Genomic DNA, 10,976 nt, shown 5'->3' on the forward strand with positions numbered 1-10,976 from the left:
CGTTATCAGGAAAGGATGAATACTCTGTATTGGATAAAGTCAACCTTTCTAGGGATGCAAATATATGCTTATTTTATACTTCTTAGTTAAATCATTCTAGTTGCCACTTTTTACCCTAAGCATGCAAAACACAGAGCAGACAAGCACATACAAGATTTTATTTAGTCTAGCCGTTTTGTACGGCCCTGCACGAAACAGTGCTCTCTACACTGAGAGATGCGGTGAGAGAACCTTTATACCGGCAGAACTATGGTAGAATATATGGAAGGGGCTCAAGCAGTTAAGGCTCTGGGTTATTGATCAGAGGTTCTGGGTTCAAGCCCCAGCACTACAAAGCTGCAACTGCTGGGCCCTTGAGCAATGCCCTTAACCTTCAATGCTCCAGGAGCACTGTATCATGACTGACCCTGTGCTCTGAACCCAACCTCTAAAGCTGGGATATGTGAAGAATGACTTTTACTGTGCTGTAATGTTTATGTGACAATCAAACACTTCTTTATTCTAAATTTGGACCGAATGAAGTGGTTAAGTCTCTCCTCCGACACATTGGCATGGTGAGGATGTTCAAACAAGAAAGGATGTAAGCCGTGTACTCACCACTACCCAGTTCTCTGAGTGCACAAAGTGAACAGGCCCTCGTGCCTTCCTCTGCACAGCTTCATGCACAATACGGCCAGTCACGCCGTCGATGAGAAATATCCCCACAAAACTGCGTTCCTGATGGGTGTCTGTGCTTTCAGTTACCACTGCAAGCAGGTTGGGGTTCAGGTACTAGAGGGGAAAAAAAATATACCAAACAATATGATACTATTTACCCGTATAAAAGTATTTACCTGCGTTAGTGTGGACAAGACCTAAAAGTCTGTATTTATGGTACTTGATAATGAGCTCAGGAATATACCTTATAAAGCACACTGCGGTCCCCCATGACTCGTCCCTGGGAGTGGACGTGCTCATTAGCACGCTTGCCTTTCACTTCCACTATTTTCTGCACCTCCGTGGGGATGACCACCTCCCAGATAAGCTCAGTGGACAGATCTTTAAGTAGGCGGAAACCAGATAGTTTCCCCAGACTGGAGTCCACAAGGTAGAAGAAAATGGAAGACGCCATCTCCTGCAGTTGCTGCACGACGTTCTTGGTGGATGGGAAAGCAGTAACCTGGTGTACGAACAGACAGGTTCAGGTTATTTAAAGGAAGGGGGGGGGAGACAACTTTCAGATAAACCTTATTCGATGGATGAGATAAAGCTGACCTTATACTGATCATCTATCAGGAGAAGGGCTTTGGAATAATCCTGATCCATTATGGGCAGCAGCAGGGACTGAAGGACAGGTCTGGATAAAACTGGAACACTGATATGGCTCTTTTTGCCAAAGATAGGATTGAAGACATGGAGGGTTCCCAGGTCTGTGTCCTACAACAAATGAGGCCAGACCAACAGTGACATTCCTGTGCCAAAATTAGCTAATTATTCTTCTTATTATTATAATTTTTTGGTAATCTCATCTACTGGAAGCGTATGACACTAATGCGCAAACATCTTTGCAACGAAGCTCTTTCTGATTCTAATAGGTAACTGTTCAAAAAAGTCTGTTAATGTAGAACTAATGCTCTGAAGTGTCTGATGCATCTTCCATGTTGTCTACCAGAAAATTGTCCTTCATGATCAAGCTTTTTGGTAGTGATGGCTCTGGGGTTTTGATCAGAATATCAGAGTTCATGCCCCAGCACTGCCAAGCTGCCACTGTTGGGCCCTTGAGCAAGGCCCTTAACCCTCTCTGCTCCAGGGGCGCTGTATCATGTCTAACGCTCTGACCCCATCCACCAAAAGTTGCAAAATGTAAAAAAATGACTTTCACTGTGCTGTAAAGTATATGTGACAAAAAAAAGGCTTCTATTCGACAGTATATAAAATGAATAAGCTATTATTTACTTTCCAGCTCCTTTTCAGAGAGCCACACTGACGACTTTGTGGAGTAGGATGGTAGGTTAACTGGTGATGCATTTTAAATGTGAAGTGTATTCTGGTGTCTCAATATTGTGTCCAGCCCATGAGTCTTTCTTTAGTGTGACACTGTTGTAGCTGTCATTCAGAACACCGGAGTGTACAAATCATGGAAAAATGATCAAGAATTATGGAAAAATGATCTATCAGTGTTTAGACAGACTATAGGCAGACTTTTGTTTTTCCTAGTGCATTGGCTGCTGACCCAACACAATCATGTCAGGAAGGTCAAGATTTAAAAGCAAATGAATAAAGCGAATGAGTTGAGGGGTCAAAGAATGGGTGTAAGTTATGTAAAGTTTGTATGAGCCACAGACGCACATTTGTGCAGATTATTTAGACCTTTCTCCCAAATTTCACAACTGAGCATACCTAAATGTGCAAAAACATGGTTGATAAAATAAACATTATTCATCTTATTTTAAAACTATAACCTACCTTATCTTTAATGAGCAGAGTGCATTGTGGCGGATGAGGAAAATGAGCAGTTGTCCTCTGCACCATCAGTTTGAAAACCGAATTGGGCTTGACATTCTCCAAGTACTGCTTCCACAAAATGGTCCCAGACTTACTGTCAATGCCAAAAAGCTAAGAAAACAAGGTTTTTTTTTAGTTCAGAAAAAGATTTAACCTTGATTTCATTTGAATTTTACCTTCATAAACCTGATATGTAAAGCAATTATTATGCAAAAGTGCCTCCCTCACAACATCATACCTTCCCTGAGGCAGTCACCATCACCATCATCTTTTGCAGGTTGAACTCATCCCGAGACAAGGTTTCAATAGTGACGTCGTTCTTCACGTGGCTGCGAGGCTTTCGGGCGTCGTAGAAGAGTTTCCACAGATGGCTGATCCAGGCCTGCAGAAGGATGAGCTGGGACGAGAGTCGCTTTAAAACCATGGCTAAAAGCCCATCTGCAAACATCACGGTTAAGCAGCGTTAGCAAACTAATGCGGTCGGTCAGAAGGATAGTTTCAAACCGTCCAGCATATGTCTGAATTCGCATAATAGGACCAATTTCTATACACTGTTCATGACAGAAATTGTAACACAGATTATCTCATGTTTTGTTCTTAACATAAAGCCTAGCAGCCTCATCATATAACTTCTTTTCTCTCCTTATTTAAATCATTTCAATGAAGCTAGCATCACTACTTACGCACACTGGAGACCAACATTAAGCAAAGCTACGGGTTACTTACATACACGGTTATTTATTTCAGTCTGAGGCGGCTATTAAATGACCGGGTATCAACCATGTGTGATTTCATCTAGTTACTCAGAACGGCATGCAATTTAAATAAAGAAAGCTAAATTCCATTTCTCCAATTTTCTATTTCTTATTTTCCTGACCACTGAAACTGCTGATACAGAAATGTTACTGTATTGCTCTTTTAATTCTGCTTGTGTCACTAATATTACAAGGAATCATTTAACGTGCAAACAGGCAAAAACTTTTTCAACTAGACTACGACAAACAGCATTTAAAGGTGGGGTGCACAATGTTTGAAAGCCAATGTTAGCATTTGAAATCACCAAACTAAACACGCCCCTAACCCAAATGGGTGCCACCCCTGTTTTGATAGCTCCGCCCAACACATACATACGTAACCCAGACAACTATTATGGCGGAACCTGCTGGCCGAGGGAATATTTTTATCAATAAATGAACTCAATGAGTAATACTATGGTAATACTAATGTGTTTTTGTTGTACCGTGAAATTTTTAGCTCTGTTTCACGCGGAAGACGGCGTTCAACACCTAGAACCCGAGACAAGGTAACGGCAGGTATCCGCCATGTCAATCTTTCAATCGCTCTCAGCTAATAATAACTGAACACCGCCTCATATTGACAAGACACACCCCTTTCTGCTAATTGGCCACACGTTTGTTTTGTTAGTCGGCCCGACTCAGTTTTCTGAAGCATTTTTCAAACATCGTGCACCCCACCTTTAACGTTTAGCAAACACTAAAACAAATGCGGAAGCATATTACCTTGAATAGCTGGATCCAAGTGCAGCAGAATGATAAAGCGAAAGAAAAAAAATAAAATACAAAGACAGCACAAGAAAAGTCAAGAGTGCCCTGGAGAGATGAAAGACTAGTGCATTCATGAGGATAAGCAGTGTGAGTAAAAGGCAGCATTATGAACTTTAAAATTACTCAAGAGGATGTATAATCTGTTCAGACGTTAATGTTTACGAGTTATTATAGCAGCTGTTTGGATACGTGAAACAGAACAGGTACAAATTAGTAGTGCGCACGGACTCTGCATTCTGAAATACAGCAGCCCGAATCACATTCACCAGAACAAAGAAGTTTAAAATGTTAAGGAAGTGATCGTTATGACATCACATTACACATTACCAGCTTTCTTTCCAAATTCGCCCTCTAGTTCTGCTTGGGTTCCAGTAAGTGGCAAGTCCACCATCTCCATAGTAACCACATCAGCGAGGGCCTCCTCTCTAGTCCACACTACCCGGCCTGCATGTTGGAAGTGTGTTAAAGCTTGTTTTGTTTTGTTTCCATTTACTTATAGGTGTAATAAACATTTAAACAAACCGTGATGTGATTACAAAAAAAAACTTTTTAAGCTCTTGAGTGAAGACACGTGTAATTACTTTCTATAATGGCCGAACTTATGTAGACACGTGAATCGAAGAGGGCTTTGGCTGAATCTTTTTAAATTATGTCACACGACATGTTTGGGGCAAAATCTGGAGAGTACAAAACCCTGTAAAGACTGGATAGTAGAGCACAGAGAAACCCAAATCACGCTCACAATGTGCTCGTATGCTGTGGTCTTGGATTTATGGGTATAACTTGCTGGGGCAATTGAAGTTGTTTAAGTGGTTGGAATATATCTATCTATTTAACTATCTATAATACACACACACTATACAGTGGTGTGAAAAAGTGTTTGCCTCCTTCCTGATTTTTTATGTATTTGCACATTTGTGACACTTTAATGTTTCAGACAAAATCAAACAAATTTAAATATTAGTCAAAGATAAAAAGTAAACACACCCAGGCCTGGTTACTGCCACACCTGTTCGCAAATCAAGAACTCACTTAAATAAGACCTGACTGACAAAGTGAAGTTGACCAAAAGATCCTCAAAAGCTACACATCATGCCGAGAGCCAAAGAAATTCAGGAACAAATGAGAAAGTAATGTATCATGTAATGAAGTACCATGCACTTCACACTTTATGTACATAACTGATAAGTCATATGTTCTGTATTCATATTTAATACTCATACTGTCTATACTGTATCACATCATCTGCATTGTCTTGTATAGTTTGTATAGTATAGTGTTATTTATGTCTGTACTTTTGAGAGTCACAAACAGCTGGAACCAAATTCCTTGTGTGCGTCAACACACTTGGCCAATAAACCTGATTCTGAATCTGCTTCTAATGCTTCAGGACCTAGAAGACTTGCTGTGATAAATGGAACCATGAATTCTGCTGTTTACCAAAAAATCCTGAAGGACAACGTGCGGCCATCTGTTCGTAACCTCAAGCTGAAGCAAACTTGGGTTCTGCAGCAGGACAAATGATTCAAACCCCACCAGCAAGTCCACCTCTGAATGGCCTAGTCAAAGTCCTGACCTAAATCCTATTGAGATGCTGTGGCATGACCTTAAAAAGGCGACACATGCTCGAAAACCCTCCAATGTGGCTGAATTACAACAATTCTGCAAGGATGAGTGGACCAAAATTCCTCCACAGTGCTGCAACAGACTCATTGCAAGTTATCACAAACACTTGATTGGAGTTCTTGCTGCTAATAATGGCCCAAGCAGTTATTAGGTTTAGGGGGCAAACACTTTTTCACACGGGGCCATGTAGGATTTTGTTTTCCCTTAATAATAAAAACCTTGATTTAAAAACTGCATGTTGTGTTTAATTGGGTTATCTTTGACTAATATTTAAATTTGTTTGATGATCTGAAACATTAAAGTGTAAAAATGTAAAAATAAAACAAGGGGGCAAACATTTTCACACCACTGTATACATGTGTGTATATAGATCATAAATATATAGATAGATCATTCAACTGTGCTTCATGTTGGGCCGCATCACACCACCGTGTAATTGATCATTATTGGCATTATAGAATCTCTTCTGATTAAATGATTTAAACTTAAATAGGTGTTTAAAATGATTCTTATAAAGCGCCATCCCATTGCATACGTACCAGGCTGCTGTAGGAAGGACAGAACCAGATCTTCGGTTTGTACCATCACCCTGTAGCCCACAGAGTCATCTTTCTTCAGGAAAGCGTTGACATACAACTGGAGGAAGAATGTAAATTTTTGCTTAGCTCTGTAGTCCAATATCATTTTCTTAGTCGTAAAAAAAACGGCATTTGGAAACAAGTACCCTAGTTGGCTTTCCACCATTAGGATCCAGAAAATAAGTGACTGAGGTATCAAGGAGCCTCCTCCCTGCATCAGCACTGTACAGGTTGATAGTGCATGCCTTAAAATAGACATAAAAAAAAATTACAATAAAAATGACAAAAATTGCTATTAAAAAATTTGTCACTTTTTGATGCTTTACTTACAGTTTCATTTTTTGGTGACATAACAGCAGCGACTGTCTTTTCTCCGGTATTTGCAAAAGCAACCAGGTATGACTGAAAAGAAAATGAAACGCATAAGCTTTAAAAATGAAGAGTTACACTAAAGGAGCAATGAAATGTACTGAACATAAAAATGTAATCAGCGCACCGGGTTAAAGTCTCTGAGAAGGGTAACGGTGCCATCGTTAAGCCGCAGCAGGGCGTGGTGTTCCGGGCCGAGCTGCAGGAAGAATTCAGGCAGGGGAGGACGTGCAGGGTGAGGCTGAGTGGAGATTAAATGTGGCTGAAACCCTGAAACCACCTCTAGGCCCACAGTCTGGAAATAAATACAACATAAAATCTGTCACACACAACAAAATAGTAGCAGTGTTTAAAACAGAGCGATCATGTGGTAAATAAAGTGACACCTGAAGTGGGATCTGGGTCGCTGCCGGCTGTTCCTCAGATTGCAGCGGCAAGGTGTACATGGACTCTGTGCTCGGGTCAACACACAGAAGCATTCCGGCACCGACCACCACACAGCTGGACTGTAAGCTGCTCAGCCATGGAGCATCTACTGCTTTCTGAGAACAACAAAAAAAGGGGGCGCTTTAACACTTTAACAATTACACTGATGATGATGATGATGATGAAGAAGAATGTGAAATAACTCCAAATAAAAATTAATCTTACAAATGTCATGTGAACTTAAAAAGTTTGGATAGCTTTACTCTGGAATGATTAAACCAACATGATTGTGTTATACTATATACATTCTAAGTAGCAAACCTGGTCAATAAATGCAGGTTAGGATATTAATAATGAAACAATTAGAAAAAATAATATAAAAAAATATTAAACATTCCACTTCTTAGATCTTTTCTCGCTATACATTATAGAGTATTGATAATCTGACAACTTTCCACTCTTTTGTTTGTATTTGTGTCCATGTTTTGAACCAATGCGATGAAGAACTTGTTTGTAACCTGAACATCGTCTTCAGTACAATTCTACAATTTGTCGTGTTACTTTTTCATTTTCTAGCTGTGGGCAACGATAGAGTTTATGTTGGAATCTCAGGGAGAAGATATTGGTTTGAGATCACCATTGAATTTTTATTTTTTTTTGCCTCTAACAGGCAAAGAAAAACAGAATGAAATTCTTAAACTACAAATTCCTAAAGCCCTGGGTATTTTCATGTGAGCTATTCAGAATCAGAATCAGAATGAGAATCAGGTTTATTGGCCAAGTGTGTTCACACACAAAGAATTTGATTCCAGCTGTTTGTGACTCAAAAGTACAGACATAAATAACATACTATACAAACTATACAAGACAATTAATCACCACTGTGGAGTGTAACATGACAGAAATTCAGTGCTAAACATGAGCATCCCAAAACAAAGTCAGTTTTTTTGGCCTCTGAAAAAGTAAAATGTGCCTTGTTAAAAAACAAATCAAAACAAAACAAAACATTTGTTCAAGACCCCACTTGAATGTTCGTGATTCATGTGTGGATCACAGAATTTTAAAAACAGAGTGAAGTTCAGACTCTTCTAAATGCCTTTTGACATACAACATGTCATGACATCATTTCTGGCATATTGTCAGCATGCATGCAGCAGCAGGAAGAAAGGTCATTATTAGCAATTACATCCTGTCACCTTTCGCAGTCAGTGAAACAAATACAGAGTCTGTTCTGATTGAAAAAATACTGAGTCACTAAAGCAAAATGCACTCTAAGCTTTACCTGTTTCATAATTTCTCCATCTTCAATGTTATATTCAATAATGACTAGATGAGAATTGGGGACTAAACCCAGAATGAAGTGCGGTCCATTTCCTCCAGAATACAACATCTGATATTCAACAGTGTCACTGCAGAATGAAAAATAGCAAAATCAAAAAATATTATATTATATATTATAAAATATTATATATTATAATATTATTTAATTATAATTATATATATATATATATATATATATTATATATACATACACACACACACATATACATACACACACACACACACACACACACACACACATATACACACACACGACTTTTACCTGTCTGGGAGATTTTCTACCCATTTCTGGTGGCCATTGGAGAGATAATGCAGAGAGATGGCAGATTTCTTAAGCACGGCCACATACTTCACCAGATCCTGCACTCCGACAAAAGCAGCAGACTGGAAGCTGTAGTAAAAAAGATGCAATGTTACTCTACGTTTAATTTGGAGAAGAGCTGCTGCAGTCTGAACGCTCACTAGAACCCGACCTTCCGGTATCGAGCACAGTCTCCCAATTCAGGCCACCGAAGTTGCTCTCCCAGGAACGCAGAAGACGGCCATTCCCGACAACAACGATGGCATCTGTGAGAGAGTAAAGAAAGCATTAAGATAGTATGTTCAGAAGTGATACCTAAACGGTTCGTACATATTAAGTGTTACCTTGCCCATGAACCAGAAGTGTATCTATGTGTCCCTCTGGCCCAAGCTTGTCCACATGTCTCCAGACTGCAAATGGAAACAGGGTTAACAATACATTATCATTCTGTATTGATATCATTGAAGACTCTTACAGCACCTATTGCAACCCTGTTGTTTCCAAAAAAGTTGTGTGAAATGTAAATAAACACAGATTGCAATGACTTGCATTGAATGCAACATTTTTAACTCTATATTTGAATTAAATATGGTATAAACAAGATATCAAATGTTAAAACTGAGAAAATTTATTTCGTTTTATTTTTTATTACATGCCAGCAACATGTTTTATAAATATTGGGAACAGAAACAACAGTTAGACTGTAAAAATTGTGCAATGTTTAAAAAAAAAAAATGTATTTGTTAAACCACTTATAGGAATATTCTAATCATCTCCCTAAGTTCAACAGTCAGGGCATTGATCAGGGAGATGTTTTTGGCTTTCAACACATTAGGCACATAAGGAAGGATACTTACAAAGCTCTCCAGTCCTGGAATTGAGGGAGGCAAAAATATTCTTTTCTGTTGCAACCAGAAGCTTTTTAGATGCCTGGGAATGACTTGAATCAAAGAGAGCATAACGGACCTCACCAACAAACTGCTGTCTCCTGAAGGAAAATTGAAGAGTGGGTGAGAAGATTAGATAGATACAGACAGACAGACAGACAGATAGAGAGACAGACAGACAAATAGATAGATATTCAGATAGATACAGTAGACAGAGACAGAAAGATAGATAGACAGACCGACAGACAGACAGATCACACTTTCAGCAGTGGCACATGATGTAAAGTGCAGGATATCGTCGCTGAAACACCGGAGCAGGTATGGGACAAACCTTTTCTGAGCTTTACAAGTGACATTTTGTGCCATGAGTGTCTCTTATGCTGACTAATACAGCAGGGATAAGAAGGAGCTTGCACATACTTGGGTGTCAGTATCATGTATCGTATCGTAAATGTAAAAAGGGGATCAGTTCATCCCTCTCTTAGTACAGAGACACTCCGCGTCTGGGGATATAAACCACACCGGGTTAATGATGTTAAAGGATTCAATATTATTTTAGCAGGTGGCACCGAGCATGATTGCAGTCTGTTCTTCACACCCGCTTTGCGTCAATTCCCGCCTCCTGCACTGCGATTGGCTAGCTGTCCACCATCAGGGTGACTCAGCACCAATCAGCAGACAGAAACTCCTATTAATCGCACAGTTGAATACGAAAATACACCGAAAACGGGTAGGAAAAATAACGCCTGATTCCCATTAGCTAGCTAGCTAGCATTTGACTGGTTTGAAGCACCGGTACTTTAAACAGTTAACAGCAAAACACAAATATGAGTTTCAAAACCACCAGCAACATCCTCGTGTTAACAACATATACGTACCAATCAAATTTTCCCACTTGGTCTTCGAAAACGGCTCCAGCAAAACATAATAAATATAAAGATATAAATAACCTAGCTAGAAAGACAGCCATTGCCGCAGAAGATCTATTCCCAGAATTCCTTGCGGTCTAGGACCCTAGAACAAGTGAGACAGACCACGCCTGAACTTATCATCACTATTATTATATGCAGGGTATGCAGGCAGGGTATTTATTTATTTATTTGTTTATTATTTTTGTTTGTTTGTTTGTTTTGCTCCGTCCATTTACACCTCACCACATATTAGTATTTTATCTTTTTATTGTGTTATCACAATAAAACACATTAGGTTTCGTAAAAATAATAACTAAAATATAAATATCTATGTACATCTTGCATGATAAATAATTTTTTTTCCATTCATTTTTATTTACGCGCTCTATGTTTACACAAAAAAATAAAGGAACAACGAATTTTGCAGTTTGTTTTTTTTTAAAGGTAAACCCCTGTCATTGCTTTGTTGTGTAAACTAGTTATTTTCA

The 10,976-nt window shown here is 39.1% G+C and overlaps 1 protein-coding gene across 1 annotated transcript in view; it reads right to left on the bottom strand.

The window, feature by feature from the left end:
- Window positions 1-10,976, bottom strand: part of emc1 (ER membrane protein complex subunit 1) — a 176,009-nt gene that overhangs the window by 3,725 nt on the left and 161,308 nt on the right. The window contains 17 exon segments of the mRNA XM_060894772.1: window positions 598-771; window positions 902-1,159; window positions 1,255-1,416; window positions 2,446-2,595; window positions 2,723-2,922; window positions 4,377-4,493; window positions 6,215-6,311; window positions 6,400-6,507; window positions 6,509-6,655; window positions 6,750-6,917; window positions 7,009-7,164; window positions 8,331-8,457; window positions 8,652-8,780; window positions 8,863-8,956; window positions 9,035-9,100; window positions 9,548-9,678; window positions 10,456-10,547. Coding sequence (XP_060750755.1) covers window positions 598-771; window positions 902-1,159; window positions 1,255-1,416; window positions 2,446-2,595; window positions 2,723-2,922; window positions 4,377-4,493; window positions 6,215-6,311; window positions 6,400-6,507; window positions 6,509-6,655; window positions 6,750-6,917; window positions 7,009-7,164; window positions 8,331-8,457; window positions 8,652-8,780; window positions 8,863-8,956; window positions 9,035-9,100; window positions 9,548-9,678; window positions 10,456-10,547 — 2,376 coding nt within the window.

Source organism: Tachysurus vachellii, chromosome 19, assembly GCF_030014155.1.
Source record: "Tachysurus vachellii isolate PV-2020 chromosome 19, HZAU_Pvac_v1, whole genome shotgun sequence".
Taxonomy (NCBI): Eukaryota; Metazoa; Chordata; class Actinopteri; order Siluriformes; family Bagridae; genus Tachysurus; species Tachysurus vachellii.